Genomic DNA, 19,722 nt, shown 5'->3' on the forward strand with positions numbered 1-19,722 from the left:
TTGATATTATATGTGTTGTTGTTATTGTGTTTATCTTTATTCTTGTTGCGGTTAATTAGATTTGAGATTGTGCTTAAATTGTTTAATCCGGTGAAAATCGATTCACCCTCTCGCCCTCTCAGTTTTCCTTCATTGTTGTTGCCAACAAAATCAAACATGATTCAGATACCTTTTCAATATCTCTGTTTTGTATTGAAACAACATTCAATTTGTCATGAGTGGTATCATACTACTTCAAGGTATTTAAGAAAAGTGGAATTGATATTCTGTCATATATGATGCTATTGATGACTTATTTTTTATGTTAATAGAACAGGTGAGCGAATTTAAAGTGGGTTTTAATAAGGAAGCCAAAGCAAACCAAAATAGGGGACAGCCATAAGGCTAAGTATGATGATTTGATGTGAAACAAAACTTGGGTGATTATCAAACTAGGTATATGGGTTCATAAAATCAAATTAAAGGCAAATAATTTGTCAAACAACCCAAGCTCGCTGAAATATTTGTCCTAGCAACAGGGAAATATTTTGTGAGAGGACACTAGTGATTTTAGCCAAAATGTATCTTGCAATGCTTTTCATAATGTGGAAAGTATTTCATATAAACCTTTAAAATGTTCTTTGCAATGGTGATTTAATGTAGAGACAAGATTGTTGTACTTTTAATCAGACTGCCATGAACAATATGAAGTTTGATGAAATTACAGCATGTTTTTCTCTGTTTGTTCAGTTTTAAGTTTCTCCTAGCTGCATGTAGTTTTATTGTTATGATATCAGAGTGAGGCAAGACTAAGTTGAGCCACAGTGTAAACTTGAGAAACAAGTTGTTAGAGCTGAACTCCATCGCTGTTTGACTAAATCTAGAATGATGAGTTTTTTATCATGTCTATCATGACAAAAGTTTTCAACTTCAATCCATCAAGAAGATACCTTAATTTCTACCATTTAATCCAAACAGTAAAACTAAGCAAGAATATAAGAATTTTCAAAAGGAAAAGAAACCAAGGAAAAAATAAATAATTTCTCAATTTGAGCAAAAAGTCTAAGGTTGTGCACCCTCAGAGAGATAGAACTATATCTGGACTTAAAATTAATATATTATCTTTAACCATATGGTGTGCCTACACATAAGACAGGACAAAGGTATGTTATCCAGAAGTTCAAAACCTCAATTATCTACTCAAAAAACCTAGAACTAGCTTCCCATGATTCAAACTGCCCCTCAGGTTTGCTTGGATTGCTGGGGAATTGAATGAGAAGGATAAGAATGTTGGACCACAATAGGAGACCTAAGAGCTCGCAATGAGGCTTCTCTCTGCAATCTGGCCTTGTACATTTCTTCAGTTTCTACTGCAACTAGCCTCTTTACCTGAAATTTGAAACAAAGTTCTCAAAATAAATAAAAAATCATTCTGGATAATCATGTAAAATAGTTGTTGATTTGGATAAACTATAGAAACATTCATAAATAGATAAAGCAAGTTCGTAAGTGCCAAAACATCTTTTAAAAGTAACAATAATAAAGGGGATAACAAAAATATATACCAATCAGAATAAACAGGATTAACTGACCTGATTAATCATGCCTCTGATTGAAGATGTATTGTCCTTGATTACAGTGTGGTGGCACTTTCGAAGTCCCATAGCCTGAAGAGTTCGCCTATGGAGCTTCCTTGTCCCAGGGAGCCCTCTTACAAGAGTGACATAAAGTTGTGCACTCCACGCTATGGGAGCAGCTGCCTTGGTACCATTATATACCCCCATCCCTGCTCTTCAATGTCTACAGCACTATTTATTATTATCTACCTGTAAAGGAACCCAAACATATTTTTAACAGTCACTTGATTTGGAAAGATATATTTGATGATATTTCTGAAGAGCCAATTCCACACTCGAAAAAAGTTTAAACTGTAATTCTGCACAAGTTTAAGGTAGCTAACAAAAGATAAAAATCACAGGATATCACCACCGTACTCGTCTTTGTCAGACATTTCAGACAAAAAACAAATTGTTTAATCTTGATATTTTATCAGCCAGTGAGGTTGATCATTCATGTTGAAAGAGAGCTACAGGGAAGACAAGTGATTTGTTCAGAAATAGTAAGAAATAATCTGAACTCCTTAATAATTTAATTAGGAAGATGCAGTCGTATCTTCCAATAATAAGTCAGAGGCTCTTTTCCAAGGTCTAAGGTTGTTCCTTCTCACAATTGACTTCAAGTGTGATTTGATGAGGATGTAAAGAATAAGAGGATGTCCAAGATGTAAACCAAAGTTGATCGATCAGGTCAATGTTTTGATCTCAAAACTATTTAGATTTCTTATTTTAGACATGATTTGAGCAAGTGTAGCCAACAAACTTTCTAAAGAAGGGGTTCAATGCCGTAGCATTTGTGGGAAAGTTTTAAAAACTTGTAAAGAAGGCTTTTAAATTTATATTAAGATTTTCTTTTGATAAGGATGATTGGTACATTAATAATTAAAAAAAGTACCATATGCGGCTGCCTAATGGATCTGATTGATTACCATAGAACCACATAAAAGCAAACAAATGCATGTATAAGCTTGCTAAGAAACAGCCATGACCCAGACCCCAAGAGATACCTGGAGGACAGCACACTATAGACTGTTGCAAATTAGAATGTAATGAATGACGCATAGAAAAAAATATAATATTAATCTATGCATTCCTTGCATAGCATGCTCTCAAGGGAGATGTATAGGTATCTATCTTCTTAGCTACGACTACACTCTGATCCATCTATGTTTTCCAAATGAGCAACCACGAATATTTAAATGCAATCAGTATACAAAAACCAACAGTTACAGAAATCATTCATGTTCCAACCATTCAATTTTCCTTCTTGGTTGATGCTAGATGAAAAAGACAAAATGTTGATGATGGGCTATGTGGACACTGTGCTTTGTAAATTAGTGCTCATAGAGCCCAATGTATAGGTGGTAAGGTTTGCATAAAGTGAGAGGTTGAAGTGTGTAATATATTCCACACCATCATTCACGGAAGGTGCAAGATGAGGTGGAAATCCTGAGTGCTTGAGAGCCGTGAGGTGAGGTGTGAACATTCTTCGTGTAAAGTCATAGGAGATGCAAAGTGAGTAGTGAAATCCAAATTCACAGAAGCTGTACTGCCAAATAAGCTACAAATCTGACTCATTTTGGGGTTCCCTCCTTTCAAAAAAGGAGCAGCAACTTGCTGGAGTGTGCTTGGAGAACCCACCTATATAAAGGCACCTCTATATGTACCTGAAAAACAACTACACAAAGAAAATTATAAGTTTATGACTGACAAAAAATAGATGATGAAAAACAATTTACTTAAACCACTTCAACCTGCCTGCATGGTCTGTCAACTTTAATCCTGCAGTCATGTGAAAGAGTCTCATAATTGCTTGTCACTTTTTCCCATGTTAGGCAGTAAGACAGATTGTGAGCATTGTCATCCATTGTTGTCTGACCTTCGTGCATTTCATGAGGGTCCTCTCCAAACTTTCCTAAAAAATTCAACTAAAAACTCACCAATAACTTACAGGTCAGCCAAAAAAACGTGTCCTGTATAAAACGAATAAGAGTCAGCAATCATTTGCAGGTGCATCTGTGCAATTTGGAGTGAGATAGATCAAATTTCAAGACTTTTTCAGATGCATTTGAAAAATGGCATGCACCATGAAGATTTATGTGGCCTCCAATGCCTTAATTTGGGCTTGGAAGTGGCAGCTCCTATAGACACATAAAATTGACACTTTGTCAATTCCTGCTATTCTTCTAAAATTGATTATTTACATTTGATCAATTATCCATATTTCCAGCATCTATATTAAGTAAATAATATTTTATTACTTAATTAATATTCCTCATTAATCGCAATATTACACTTCATCCAAAATTATTTCCTCATCTATCACTAAGGTTTAGCCTCTAAATAATTGGTCATATAAAACCTTACCCAATTTCTTCTCAAAATTAAATATTTTTCTTTTAAATTAATTCCCACTTCCAATATCCATCTCTAATCTCCATTATCATTTAATTAATTCTTAATCATGTGCACAATGGGAGTGCCACTTGTCATATGAGGCACTTGGATGACCATGACAACTGTTATTCAAAAGAATAGCCAGGTTGTTACCACTCTTACCACTAGTCCCTCAAATCAAATCCTCACAAATCTAAAATGCATCACACCAAAGCCATTTTTAACAAGAAATCTTGAATGCAATGCTATGTTGTAAAAGTGAGCACTTACATCCTCAATCTGTAGGGCAAAACTACTTCGATAGTGCAGCTAGAAAGTTTAACATAGATTGTCATTCAGTAATTTGTGTTGTTTGAATCTTCTAATAGCCTTAACTGAGTATTTGTATTTGTTGGTTATTTTTCAATTCAGGTTGCTTTAAAGTTGTTCATTCTTGTCACTTCCAAATTGCACACAGCTCTACCCCTCAACTCTGCCCTTTATCACAAAATGTACATGACGGGCACTGCCCCTGGACACTGCTTGACCCTGTGAAGTACTGCCACATCAAACCCCCACTTTGGTTTTAAAAAGGATATGTGATTTTAAATATATAATCATATGACATTATGATGTGAATTGAACTTGGTTAATTTATATATAAATGAAGGAAAAAAAACTTATGACCTCTGTAAATTCAGTTTTATGCATGCTTGTTAACATTATTTACAATGTTTTTGTGTTTCTTATTGTTAAGAAATTTTGCTCAGCTTTTCCAAATCTTTAGTCCAAGTCGGATTTTAGGCATGCCGAGTATAACTTTCTTCACTGTGACTGCTGATACATCATATCCTTGACCAAGCTAGAGGCAGTTGATCCAAATGAGAATAACTGAGGCTGTTGAGGTTTGCTGCTACCTGTACCTAAAAGACAGGTTCAAGACTAGGCTTAGAGAAGTAGCCTCTAGTGGTAGTGCAGAAGATCTCCTTGCATGACAAAAATAGGCATGCTGTAGAATCAGAAATTCCAAACCATGCTGCTTGTGTGACTCCATTATCCCCTTTATCAATCATTGATGTGTTTATAACTTTATTCTGGTGGGGATTTGTGTTGGTTTTTTGTAACTAGGTAGAGAAAATAAAAGTTGAATTCTGATTGCCGAAGGCAACATTAGAATTCAACTTAAGTAACAGGGCTGGGCCCAATCATGATAAAAGGCAAGAAGGCGCACCCCCCTAACGTGTGGACCCATTCTTACTATGTGGCATGTGAATTAATGGGCTGGGCCCAATAACCATACGTTGCATCATGATAAAAGGACCATTTCCTAACGTGTGGACTTATTGGCATTTTATGTTGGCGCCAAAACAATAAATGGCCGACCTAAGGTCAGACCAAAATAAGGTGAAGGCTCATATATATGCACATTCAATTGAAGGGAAAGAATCATCATTTTTGGTGCTGTGAAATACTTCTGCTGTAGTGCGAAATACTTCTGTTGGTGGTGTGAAATACTACAGTCTGCTGCAAAGATAGCAAACAAGTTGAAGCCCTTGAATCACACACAAAGCTGCTGTTATGAGATAAGTTTGTTTTCAGTTGATAATTGTGCCCTAGCTGGGTTGTTATTGTACTTACAATTCACTATAACATAATCAGATCTGAGGATCCGTTGTTGCTGGGTTTTTCCTCCAAGAGGGAGGTTTTCCCAGGGTATTTGTGTCTCTATGTTCATTTTGTTTATCTCTATTTATCAGCAAACAATCTAATTAGGAGCTAATTCTGATTTCTGGGTTCTTAGATTAATCTGAAAGGCTAATTTCAACAATTTGATGTTCACGACAGACATAAAATCAATCAAAAAAATCTTATGTTTAACTGTTAGCTAGGAAGGAAATGTTCTGATTTGCAGTTAAGGGGATGCCTATTTTTTCCCTGTAGAGAATATTTCACTATGAAGGCAGATTCTCAGCAAAGGAACTGAGATACCCCTGACCTTGATGCTCCTGATGACATCAGACATGTTAGCCGCCTGTCAAAATGGTGGAAGGCCCAAAAGTATTTGTGGTTGTGGATGCATAGTATTATAAATATTGTACATACTACAGATTATGTGAAGGGAGGGATAAATGGGTAGGGTCACCCAAAAAGAGCTTTCAGACCTGTGCCATTTAAATGAAAGATTCTCCATAACCACTAGGCCAAGAGCACTGTTGGGGATCCAGAAGATGCATTTTGATTCCCCTCTACCTGCATCTGCTCCCTCCAGTTGGAATTATAAAGCAGTGCCTTTCAGAATCAATATCTGATTTTCTAAGAAAAACTGTGATGAGAAAATTCACTTTATGAGACTTAAGAAAGCAATAGAATAATGAAATTCAAACCCTGCATGAAAGTACATTCCACAGTTTCATTAACGTTTCAGATCACACCCCGTGATCCTTCTTCACAATGGGGAAAGAGATGTGGCTAAGTTTCAGAATATGAATTGCTGTCATATCCTCTTTAAGATCATCTAATCACTTGAAACAATTTCTAGAGTGTTCACCACTATTGGGTGAAGTGAAAAACTCTTATGAAATAATCTTCCTCTGTATGCTTGTAATGTCTCCACTTTGGAATAGAATTTAATGGTAAATAATAATAATAAAATTAAAATTCAAAAGAATAAAAATAAAGTTAAAAATTAAAATATAAAAGAATACAATTAAATGTAATTAAAATTTAATTAAGTTAATGAATGGTCAAAAGAGATGGAATGAAAAGTTGTGACTCCCTCACACATGAGATATAAAAGGGAGAGGAGAACATCATTTGTGGGGGGATAATTTGGGAATCAGAAGTGCAGATCTGATTTAAATAAGAAACGCAGATCTGATTGTGAAAGGTTGTGTCCCTTTCAAAGGGCAGAGTTGCACTCTTCCAAAGGGTGCTAATGGTGAAAGGGTGTGTCTCTTGCTAAAGGGCATATATCTCCCTCACATTGAGAGATATAAAGGAAAAGAATCAAAGGCATCCAAGGACATCACCATGGATCAGATCAGATCAGAACTGTTATTAAGTTACAGGTAGCAACATCCTTGTTCTTGGTAGAAGGACACGGAGGGGAAGGATATGGCATTACGTTTAGAATAATATCGATCAGCAAGAAGAAGAAGAATACAAGCAAGCAAATTAATTAAGAGAATAATCGGTGGCTCATAGATGTGAAAGGGAGCAAGGAAAGTGGCAGTTATGAACAGCCAAGAGTCATATCTTTTGCAGCATGACTTTCATTGCCATTGAATAGTATATCAGACAATCATTCCAACTACAAGAAAGGGCAGCGATAAGTCTGGCTCTCAAACATTCAGTGAAATTGATTTATAGTTGCAAACAACATACGGCCAGGTATGTGGAATCACTTATACCAGCAACACCAATCATTTAGTCAAGTCTGCAGAAGCAGGGATTGAGGTATGTAGCAGCCTTATATGATAAGTTATATGATACATATCTATAAGTATTCGTTACAATCGATCCCAACTGGATATGTTTGTAAATATAGTAGCATTATTTATTTAATTTATTCCATATGAGATGTATGCACTTGAGGAAGTGGTTCAATCTGTTTGCTGCATCTTGTGGAAAGAGGTTTGGGGTGTAATCCAGTGGTGATGAGGGGCTCACAAGTGGTCATAAGGACCCTTGGAGTCAAGAAACCAGATTGCACTCCCCACGCCGAACTCAAAAGATGTTGTGTGTATGGGTAATGGGCTTGAAGGTCAAGCAACATGGGCCGCCAAGTCTAGCAATGAGGTTAAAAGCAACCATTCCTTGGGCTTGGTAGACAGCGGACCCGTGCAACCTAAGATACCGGTTCTTGGCAAAATGGGCTAGGTCCAGGTCCTAGTTCTTGCCCAGTCCTGGTTCTCCCCAAGTTCTCCCTGGGTTCCTCCTGGGTCCTGCCTAGGTGGCTGGGTTCTCTGCAAAGAACCCAGCCACCTGGGCAAGACCCGGGAGGAACCTAGGGAGAACCCGGGTGGACTCGAGAGAACCAAGGCCCGTGGGTTCCCAAAAACGGGGCCCACGGGTCATAAAAACACAAAAACAATAAAAAACACCTTTTTTAATATTTTTTTATCTAAACCCTAATTTTGCCCCTTATGATGCATGAAATGCATCAAAACATATATATAATTTTGAAGTTTGAACATATATATAATGTGTGTATGTGTGTACATGTTGACGTGTATTTTGTACACTATCAAACACAGAATAAAATACCCAAGAGTACCTTATCCTCTCTTGAGTAAAGTCTCTGAATGCTGAAGATGTCGCGAAAAGGTTCAATCGGGATGACTTCAAGGTTCTTGTATGTAGGATCTCTATGTGTGGACAAGCACCAGTGGTATGATGTGATTTGCTGGAATCACAAGGGGACTTACATTTGATGATTGAACGTCTGATCTGCTTTGAATATTGCTGGAACACAAGATTTTACTGTCTTAGATTTGGAAAAAAAAGAAAAAAAATGAGGGTGAGGAAAGGATCTAATCCTAATACTAAGAATGTAAGAGCAATGAATGATCTTTGATGAAATTCTAACTAAGTCTTGTTTTGACATCCCAGGACCATCTCCACAAGGTTAGTGCGATCTTCGAAGGAAAGCTTTATGATGTTCAAATCATCACTGCAGGCATAGACACCATCAGGTTGATGCATATCAATGAAGAAGCGATAATTGAAGTTAGGCTTCAACTGAATGATTCCAGTTGACTACGCAAGGCAAGTCTGCAATCAACAAACTGCTAGTAGTATGGATATACGAATTCCACCATCAATCAAGCACATTTCTTCCACTCATCTAATAACACGAAATCAAATATGAGAAGTATAGAGACCATGCAAATTGTCGAATCGACCCATAAATTTCACCATTTCTTCAATGAAGTTTCACAAGTCTTTTACAACAACCTCTTGGCAACAATCTTTGCCTTCTCTCTCTATTCTACTCTAATTGCTATTCTATCAACTAGCTAATCACCTTCTAACTACTCTCTATCTGTCTTCTAACTGCTTCCAACTATTGCCTTTACAAATGAAATGTCAGGGCTTATATAGTGCCCTCAATACAATTCGATGGCTTAGATCAATTCGAGATCAATGGCAATGAAAACCCTAATTAGGGTTTGTTACAACCATTACATAACATTTAATGCTTGACCAATGAAATAATTGTATTGCTTGGACACATGTCCTCTCTGGAAAATTCCACCAATGAATAGCCGGGGTAGGTACATCGGAGTTTGTGCCACCTTCCATAAGTTAGGTACATTGAATCTGGACACGCTGAGGTGGACCTATCTGACTGCAGAAGTGATGACTGGGATGCCACCTCATTTGACACTTGGTTGATACTCAATTTGGTAACGTTGAGAAGTTAGCTTTAATTAATTCATCCGGAACTATCTACTTCTTCAACGAGCCCTTTGCTCTGACTTCTTGTGTCCTTGATTTGCAGGATGATGATGTACCTCGTCTTGTAATGCTGGATTGGAAGAGGTCGCCCTTATCCTGATGATGCTGGATCGAAGAAGGTCGTCCTTGTCGATGCTAGGCTGGAGGAGGTCGCCCTTATCCTTGCTTGATCGCCCTGGAGGAGACCGTCCTTGATCTGGCTTGATTTTCCTTGAGGAGAGCCTTCCGACTTGTAGATCTTTCGAGCTTGGGAGTCGCCATCTTGATACCTACACAACATTTCACAATTAATAATATATCTTGAAGTGTAAAAATTAGGATTCAAAAGGAAGATTTAAGATTTTAATTAGGAAACTTCATGATAAATCTTGAGTTATCATTTCCTAATTAACCATGCAATACTTAGACTTTTCTAAAAAATGTCTAAAAAATCAAACCTTGAATAAGGGTGTCAAGATGATTTTGCCATACCTCTTGAAAATTAACTCTAAGAAATGATGCAAAAATAGGAGAATTCGCTAGGCAAAAATGTAGATCAAAGCCTTCTCTTGAACAAATTGTGCCTCCTCTAGCTTCAAAAGAATTTCACCTTCCACTAGCTTCTTCAAAACTTGAAATAAATTCGCCCCCACAAGGCCAGCTTTCACACTTCCTTCTTGCTCTTCAAATTCGCACTTGAAAGGATGATTGAATGATTTGAAATGTGAAGCAACACTCCTCAATATATAGAGCGCTCACCTTCCACTTACCCATGAGGCCGACCTTGCAAATAAAAGGTGAAATAATAAATAAAACCTCAAAAGGAGTAGGCCGACTTGTCAAATAAAGGCAAAATAATGCCTTGTGCACTCAACTTTTAATTTTTTATTTCACAAAAATTAATTTTAAATGCCTTCATAATAGAAATTAGATTTTTCTAAGGCTCAAAATTAATTATTAAATACCAATGCGCCTTTATTAAATGCCAATTTAATTAATTTTTTCAAATATTTTGAAGTTGGCAATTTGGCATCTAATGCGATTTGGAGGATATCAACGCCCAAATATGGTAAAAAAATAATGAATGCCATTATTTTCGCTCTGGTCCCTTGGAGAGGGACAGGAGCGCTTTTCTCAATCTAGGCCTTGCATTCCTCATTTTCACGTCCAAGACTTCATCTAGGCATCTAAATGGCATTTTTAATTGGAGCTTTGAGTTTAATTTCACTTGATTTTTAGAAGGAACGTGCCTTAGGACATTTTCGCCCTGGACCCTGGGTGAGGGACAGGAGCACTTTTTCACTTTTGTCCTCAATCCTTCATCTTTCATTTGTCGATTTTCGTTGTGGAGTAAGCAATGATCTCTTTCACTTGTTCCATGCATGCTTAACTCGTTTTAGCAAAGGCAAAATAAGCTCTCCCAAGATTTTCGCCCTGGTCCTCCAGTGAAGGACAGGAGCGCTTTTTCATTTTTAGGCTAGGATTCTCAAATTTTGAAGTCAAATCTTTGTTCACCATGCTTTAGAAGATCCTTCCCATCTCGCACAACCTTGCCTTAGCATAATCTCGGAGGGAAATTGTTGATTTTATAAAAATCGCCCTGGTCCTTCAGTGAGGGACAGGAGCACTTTTGAGTCCTTGTGCAAATTCTTGATCACATTAATCTTCACATTCCCCTCAAGGCGTAGAACATCATTCCCCACTCCTTCTCGAGTCCTGGAAACAAAAATAGCATTTCAAAATGTAAGGTAAATGGGTATATTTGGAAATTTCGCCCTGGTCCCTTGGAGAGGGACAGGAGCACTTTTGCCAATTGTCGTCAAAATTTGCAACTCTTGCATCTCAATTCCACCTCGAAGCATTTTAAACATCATTTCAAACTTGTGCCTTGGCCTAGATTTGTCCAAAATTGGAGAGGAGAGCTAGACAACATGTTTTTCGCCCTGGTCCCTTGGTGATGGACAGGAGCACTTTTGCAATTTCAAGCTTATCTGTCCTTTGCTAGCTTTCCAAATTATCTTCAATGGGCTAATCATGTCTTCTTCCATTCATTTCAATCACAAACTTGCCTTGGCTTTGCAAGAAATTTACACTTTTTTGGAAAATCGCTCTGGACCCTTGGAGAGGGACAGGAGCACTTTTTGCATCTTGGTGTATTTCTTTGTTCTTTAAACCCTCAATCGCATCTAAGGCATAAAACATCATTCGTCCTTCCCATCCAAGTCAAGTTTTGCCATAAAATATCAAACAAAGAGGAGAAACTTGAAAAAGTGCCATGGTCCTTCAGTGAGGGACAGGAGCACTTTTTGTCATTTGGGTTGATTTACTCCTTTGTGGACCACTTAAATTATATTCAATGGATAAATTATGTTTTCCTTGGTCTCTTCAAATCATAAAATTGTCTTGATCCTGCAAAAATAGTGCAAATTTGAAAATCAAGCTCCGGTCCTTCAGTGAGGGACAGGAGCGCTTTTTGCCCTCTAGGCCAAAATGCTTCATCTTTCATTATGAAATGCCTTGGCTAAGGAAGATATCATCTTGTTACACGCCATGAACAAGAGTTCAAGCCCAAGAAAGGTCTAAAATTGTGCATATAAAGAAAATCGCTCTGGTCCTTCAGTGAGGGACAGGAGCGCTTTTGACCTTCTAGGCAAAAACTCCGTCATTTCATCATCTTCGATCAAGTCTGGATGCTCTATCATTTTCATTTCGTCCTCCACCATGCCTTTGATGTCTCAATTTGACCAAACAAGGTCAGGAATGACTCAAATAAGCTTTTTCGCCTTGGACCCTTGGTGAGGGACAGGAGCGCTTCGCCTTGGACCCTTGGAGAAGGACAGGAGCGCTTTTCGCTTTGGATCCTCAGTGAAGGACAGGAGCGAAATTTGACTTTTTGAACTCTCTATCAGGATAATTTTTATGGAATATAACATTTAAGTATAAGAAAGAACTTATACTTTAAGTTATATTCCATATATACTTTCAGGATGTTTGAGAGTGGTTTCAGACCTCCAGGAGTTATATTGCAAAATCTAGTTTTTGGAGGTTTTTCAGTTTCCAGACTTAGTCAAATTTCAGGATCAGGACATTCCAGACTCAGCCAATTTCAGGATCAGGACTTCACTCCAGCAGGACCTGCTATCCTATTGATCTCCCCGACAGCACTCAAAAATCCAAAGGCTAACGGACAAAACCCTAAAAGACCTAGAAAACAAACCCTAAAAAGCAAAAAAAAAAAGGGGTCCCCATTTGCAATGGGGCGATGTGTGAAAACGTCACAACAATACGGACGTACCCGTACCCGTACCCAAGAAAGAAAAAAAATTGTCGAATCCGTACCCGAATCAGTAGCTTAGCGTGCAACCCCTCTAATGTCTCATATACCAATTTCTATCTATATTTTGCATTAGAATGAATTAAGGCTAATTATAATTGAACATGTATGTAGGTGCTTGCCTTTCCCTTTAGGTGTAGGTTGTCCTTCCAAGACTACACTCATCCAATATTAGATTAATTATTATTAAACAGTCCTATATCTAGTAGGGGACATTACAATGTTGGGCATCTCAAATCCGTACCCGAATCAGTAACTTAGCGTGCAACCCTTCTAATGTCTCATATACCAATTTCTATCTATATTTTGCATTAGAATGAATTAAGTCTAATTATAATTGAACATGTATGTAGGTGCTTGCCTTTCCCTTTAGGTGTAGGTTGTCCTTCCAAGACTACACTCATCCAATATAAGATTAATTATTATTAAACAGTCCTATATCTAGTAGGGGACATTACAATGCTGAGCATCTATAGCGTAGAATTATGAACATGACAACTGATTTTCATTGCTTCACCTGGTATAATATTTTTATGTAAATGATGTGATGCTCCTGAGGCTATCTTCATACCTCAGGATATAAAGCTCATGGCAGGCTGAAATTAGGGATACACAGAAGAAACTGTTCCTTGATTGTCTGCAATGATAAGCCTTAATGTAGGTGATTGAATGTCAATGAAAATATGATATTTCATGTGAAGGATTAAAGTACAAGACGATCGATCACTTTCCTCCTTCAGGATGAGGAAAGAGATGCTGCTGAGCATCAGAATTTGAATTGCTATCAAATCATATTTAAGATCATCTAATCACTTGAAACATTTTCTAGAGTGTTCAGCACCATTGGTGCAGTGAAAAACCTGTATGAAATAATCTTCCTCTGTATGCATCAGGTGAAATGGGGGATTGAATTCCTCATATACACAATAGAAGCAACCTCAACACCTGGGATAGAGAGTCATTTGCGAAGGAGAATGACAACTCAGACAGTGGGGAGGAGGAGGAACAGGAACCATAAGAAAGCTGATATCTATTACTTTACATAGTATAAAGGGGTGAGTAGTATAGTCAAACCCCCACAACTTGTTCATAAAAATTCTCTGTTACTGAGTTCCTCTAAAACACCCTCCATACCCATGTGGGTACGTTATGGATTCTGGTCCCCCTCACTAGGGTCATCCAAGGTCCCTCCCAGGGTGCCAGGGAGGGACCCTGGCCGAAACTGGGCCGAACCCAGGCGAACCCAAGGGCTACCAAAAAAAACAGAAAAAAAAATTATTTTTTTAAAACATTTTTATAAACAAAAAAATGCGTGCATACATAATTTCACACTTAAAAGTGATAAAATTATGAAAATGGAAACCCTGGGCCAAACCCAGGCAAACCCGCGGGGACCCAAGGGCTACCAAAAAAAACAGAAAAAAATTATTTTTTTAAAACATTTTTATAAACAAAAAAATGCCTGCATACATAATTTCACACTAGTGATTGAATTATGAAAATGGCATGTGTCATGAAGGTTTGTCACATAAGAAAATTGATTACAATGTGGGGCTGATGAGTGTTGGTGTTGGAAATAAGCCAGACCCGGACCGACGATGGACTGGTCCAAGAGGGGCCAGTAGCTCAGTGGTAGAGCACTCCAGCAGCATATGGAAGGTCCTAGGTTCGAGTCCTAGCTGGTCTATGTCTCAACATGGTATCAGAGCCATCTCCAGGCTAGGAGCCCCAAGCACACGAGAGGTGTGGCTTAAGGGGGGGTTTTGGTGTTGGAAATAAGCCACACCCGGACCGACGATGGACTGGTCCAAGAGGGGCCAGTAGCTCAGTGGTAGAGCACTCCAGCAGAATATGGAAGGTCCTAGGTTCGAGTCCTAGCTGGTCCTTGTCTCAACAATGAGGAGTTGGTATATAACACTTGAGTGTGTTGACTTCAAAATAAGTTGATTAACAATGAGAGGCTGATAAGGAGTTGGTATCTAACACTTGAGTGTGTTGACTTCGAAATCATTGTTGCACAATTTGCCAGAAAATATATTTAGATGAGGCAGGTTGTACAGTACATGGCTAGTGGAAGTGGCATTGTAACTCATTGTGGTTCAAGTGAAACTGAACCAAATTTTACACTTATATGCTTTTTATGAAGAGCGATATGATGACTATTGAATATTGAATGTAACTTTCATTGTGTATTGACTTTGACCATTCATTGAATTACGAATTTGAGTATATTCATTTTTTACAAATTATGAGGTATTTTTAAAAAAAAAATTATTGCCATTTATGAGTATCATTGTTTTATATTATATAATTTTAAATTGTTTAACACACGCACACACACACACACATACATACATGCGCACACACACGCGCGCACACACACACACACACACACACATGCATACATACATACATACATGCATACATCCATGCATAGACACATACATTCACACAAACAGACATACATGCATGCACACATGTGCACACAGATGCATACAGATATGCATGCATGCCTGAATACATAAATACATACACACACATAAACATAAATACATACACACATTCATACATACATACATGCCTACCTACATACATAAATACATATTCCTGTACTCATACTCAAGGAAAAAAAGTTTGTTGTACCATCATACCGAGTTTTGATACACATACCCACACCCGTACCGGAACCAGCAAGTAACAATATTTAGCAAAATTGATAATACAAATTTTAGGAAGAACAGTACCCCATGGGCATTTTGTAATCAGGCCCTCCACACTGGCACAGCCAAAAGTGTACTTTTTGTCAAATTAATATAATGTGTATGGCTCCCTACGCCACGTTCACTAGTCGAAAAAATAAAACACACCATTTTTTCTCTATTTTAATGAATTTTTCAAAGTTATTTAGTTTCCCAACTGATTGAAAAAAGAATTATCCTTTGGTTTGCCCAGTCAATCCTAAGAGATGTTGCTACACTATTTCAAAGGGTCTAGTCTCTACTCTAGACAAAATCATTCCACCTGTGTTCACTCTTTAAAGTCATTTCTAGAAAATTGAAGAGAGTGGGTGAATTTATGGAACAAACTTGGAATAAGGCCAATTGATGAAAAGTACAGTTGTGGTTTAATAGTTGATCTATGAAACCACCTTACATAAGGCCCAAGTTTAAATGCCTATAGGCATAGAGCACTTTCTAAAGAAAGTTTCAAAATATTTGGTGATTAGTCCTAATGCTAAATGAAAGACTTTCACGTTTAGTCTGTAATGTCCCCTACTAGGAGGCTGCCAATTCCTGTAACTTATAACAGTTCTGATCTGAGCTGGTAGATGGTCATGTCACTGGATGCTTTTGATTCCTTTCCTTTATATCTCTCAATGTGAGGGAGAGGTTACACCTCTTCATTATGGATGCCCTTTGGCAAGAGACGCACCCTTTCACCATTAGCACCCTTTGAAAGAGTGTTGAAAGAGTGCAACTCTTCATTACTTCTCCCCTTTGAAAGGGACACAACCTTTCACAATCAGATCTGCACTTATTTAAATCAAATCTTCACTTCTGATTCCCAAATTATCCCCCTTTCAAATGAAGTTCTCTTCTCCCTTATATCTCATGTTTGAGGGAGTCACAACTTTTCATCTTATGCCTTTTGACAATTCATTAAACTTAACTAAATTTTAGTTATGGTTATGTTTAATTTTATTCTTTTATATTTATAATTTTATTATTATTGTTTATTATTAAATCCTAATTTGAAAAGGGGACATTACAAAGTCCCTCAAAGTGAAACACAAAATAGACTAACTCAAACCACTTGAACTTTCCCCTAGACTTTCACATTTAACCTATGCAAAAGTTCCTATCCAAGCTAAAAACTCAAAACTCCCTCTTAACGAAGAAGGAAATTTGCACCAATCCAAGTTTCTCTCTGAAAGCCTCAAACTTCCTTTCTGCTAAGAGCTTGGTTAGAATATCAGCTACTTGCTGATCGGTCAAGATTTCACTACTCCCTTTTAAACCATATCTCTGATGAAGTGATAAATGATCACTATGTACTTGGACCTATCATGAAACATTGGATTCTCGAAGAGTTTGACACAGCTCTGATTATCATAATAAATAACCATGGGATCCAACTCCTGATCATATAACCTTCAGAGTAACTTGCAAAGCCAAATGACCTTACAACTAGTGGTACTAGCTACCATATCCTCTGCCTCTGCTGTTCTTAGTGCCACTAAAGTCTGCTTCCTGCTGAGCCAAGATAACATTCCTAATCCCAAGCTAAAGCAACACCATGAGGTGCTCTTCTTATCAGCAGCACTACTTACCAAATCAGAGTCTGTATGCCTTTGCAACTTCACTTCACCATCTCTAACATATCTGAGAACATACTCCACTATGCCCTTCACATATCTGAGCACATGTTTTGCTGCTACCCAAGCTCCTGCTTGGGCTCCACCATGAATTGACTCAAGGTGTTCACTGCAAAACATATATTTGGTCTGTTGTTGACCAAATACACCAAGAAACCTATCAACTACCTATACAACATGGGATCAATCACCTCCAAACTTGAAGATCTTACACACTTCAGATTAGTGATCATAGTTGTGGCCATAGGTCTGTAATCCTCCATCTGAAATCACTTTAGGGTCTCACTTGCATACTTACCTTGCCCAAGGAAAATCTCTCCTAGTTTTTACCAATCCTCTAACCCAAAAAAGATATGCATCAAACAAATGTCCTTCATCTCAAACTTAACAGATAAATCTGCTTTGCACCCCAAAATGAGCTACTCTACACCTGCAATGAACAAATCATCTACATACAGTATCAAAATAAGCAGATCAGTCCCAACACCTATGTAATAAAGATTAGAATCTGCGGACTTTTACTAAAGCCCATGCTTAGTAAATTTTCATCCATCCTTGAATAACATGCCTTGGGTCCTTGTTTGAATCCATACAAGGCTTTCCTAAGCCTACAAATACGGGATTCCTTCCCAATCACCTCAAATCCCTAAGGCCGCTCTGTATACACTTCTTCTACAATGAGACTGTTTAGAAAAGTTGTCTTAACATTCCTCTAATGTATTTTCCAAACCATGACTAAAACTAAAGACATAACTATTCTAATGGAAGTTTATCTAGCAACTAGAACAAAAGTCTTCTCATTGTCCACTCCCTCCTTTTGGGAGAATACTCTTGTCACAAACCTTGTTTTGTACTTTTCAATGTTGCCATCTACAGCATGCTTGATTTTGTAGAGCCCCCTGGAACTCACAATTGGCTTCCCTTTTGATCTTGTCACAATGTCCCACACATTGTTTTTCATGATAGAGGTGTACTCCCCCACCATGGCATCCTACCAAACTTGTTCTACAGAGGCTCTTAAATCATTAATGTTTCTCACGAATGTTGCTAGAACTACTTCACCCTATGATCTATAAAGATTGCCTTCTTTGACCCCTATAACCTGTGCTATATCTAAACTAGATTCCTTCAATCTAATTTGAACATGTTGATCCTTGAATTACATAGCCTTTATCCTCCATCACAAAAACTAAAAGCAAATTCTTCTTGAGATCAGCAACAAACAAACATCATCAAATTCTACAAAAAATCCTAGTTGCATTTGAAAGGTAACTGTAACTCCTACTATTGGACAACTTGCATTATCACCAAACTCAACCTAAACTCCAGAATCATGTTCTCTGAAATTGGTAAAATACTACCCAGTTAATGTCGCATGCCTAGAGGGCCCATTGTCCACATACCAAGCATCCTCAAAATTGAACCGGTAGAAAAACAATAAACCATTGAGAACTCCTCAATATTAACAACAAACTCATTCAATTGAATTTCTACTAAGGCTGCTACCACCTTCTACTATTGCTTTCCCTAGTTCTTCATATTTGAACACTGTGATGCATATTGACCAAACACATGACAACTAAAATACTTGTTTCTACTCAAGTACATTTTCCTTGGCTATGAGGATGGATCTTCACCCTTTCTGTTATCCTTGATGTTTGACTTTACTTCAATACAAACCCTAGTTCATCTTCAATCCCTTGCCTGTCTCTACAAACCAGGTTAAATTTCTTGTCAAAAAGACACCTCAAATAAAACCCTAGCGATCATTTTTCTAAACCCTAGTTCACACTCCTAGCTGCCACTACAAACCCTAGCCATCACTTTTGCTAAACCCTAGTTCACACTCCTAGCTGCCACTACACACCCTAGCAATCACCTTCAAACCCTAGTTAATTTCAGCCCTAGACAGATCCTTCAAAACTCTAGCCACAAGTTTAACCTATAGAAATGAATATCCTTTACTAGCGACTAGTTTGTGCCCTAGTTGCGGCTTTCACCTCTGAAAAATGTCTTAAAAATCTTGCATCAACATAGAAATTCACCACCAATTTAGAATTAATCCTATTGTTGAACTTTAATTTAATCATTCAACCTCTAGTCACTGTAAAAACCCTGGATAAACTGCTAAAATCCACTAACATTTCACCATGAAAGATGACACAATTTAATATGGGAATAAAACCCCCCCATCTTTGTTTTAAATTAGGCGCGGCTTTTATGCCTTTAAAAACCCGCAATTTAAACGAGAAAACAGATCGTGTTTTAACCAAAAAATCTTCCATGATTTTCACATACATTATGCCACAATTTCACAACCAATAAAATCATGATTTCTCCTTTTTCTAGGTGCCACAATTTCTATACAGAAAAAATCTTGCATGATTTTTAATTAAAAATCCCCAAAATTCCTTCTTCGTGCTACACAGTTTATCTCAACCTTTCTGACTCTGATACCATGAAGAAATTTTCATAATTCCTAGCGATTATGTCCTAATGCTAAATAAACAACCTTCATTTTAGTCCTTCAAAGTGAAATGCAAAATAGACTAACTTGAACCACTTGAACTTTTCCCCTCATGTTCACAACCCACACGAAAGTT

General features: G+C 37.6%; 1 protein-coding gene and 1 non-coding gene across 2 annotated transcripts in view; one reads left to right on the forward strand and one right to left on the reverse strand.

Moving 5' to 3' along the window:
* Nucleotides 1-1,002: 1,002 nt before the first annotated feature.
* LOC131041781 (uncharacterized) overlaps nucleotides 1,003-19,722 on the reverse strand; it is a 43,475-nt gene continuing 24,755 nt past the window's right edge. The window contains exons 2-3 of the mRNA XM_057974989.2: nucleotides 1,572-1,805; nucleotides 1,003-1,368 (exon numbers count right to left, since the gene is read on the reverse strand). Coding sequence (XP_057830972.2) covers nucleotides 1,222-1,368; nucleotides 1,572-1,763 — 339 coding nt within the window. The 5' untranslated portion in view covers nucleotides 1,764-1,805 and the 3' untranslated portion in view covers nucleotides 1,003-1,221. The remainder of the gene's footprint in view (nucleotides 1,369-1,571; nucleotides 1,806-19,722) is intronic.
* On the forward strand, nucleotides 14,559-14,630 carry TRNAS-AGA (transfer RNA serine (anticodon AGA)). The gene has a single exon. It is a non-coding gene; the product is annotated as a tRNA-Ser (tRNA).

The sequence above is a fragment of the Cryptomeria japonica genome, chromosome 10 (assembly GCF_030272615.1).
Source record: "Cryptomeria japonica chromosome 10, Sugi_1.0, whole genome shotgun sequence".
NCBI classification, from domain to species: Eukaryota; Viridiplantae; Streptophyta; class Pinopsida; order Cupressales; family Cupressaceae; genus Cryptomeria; species Cryptomeria japonica.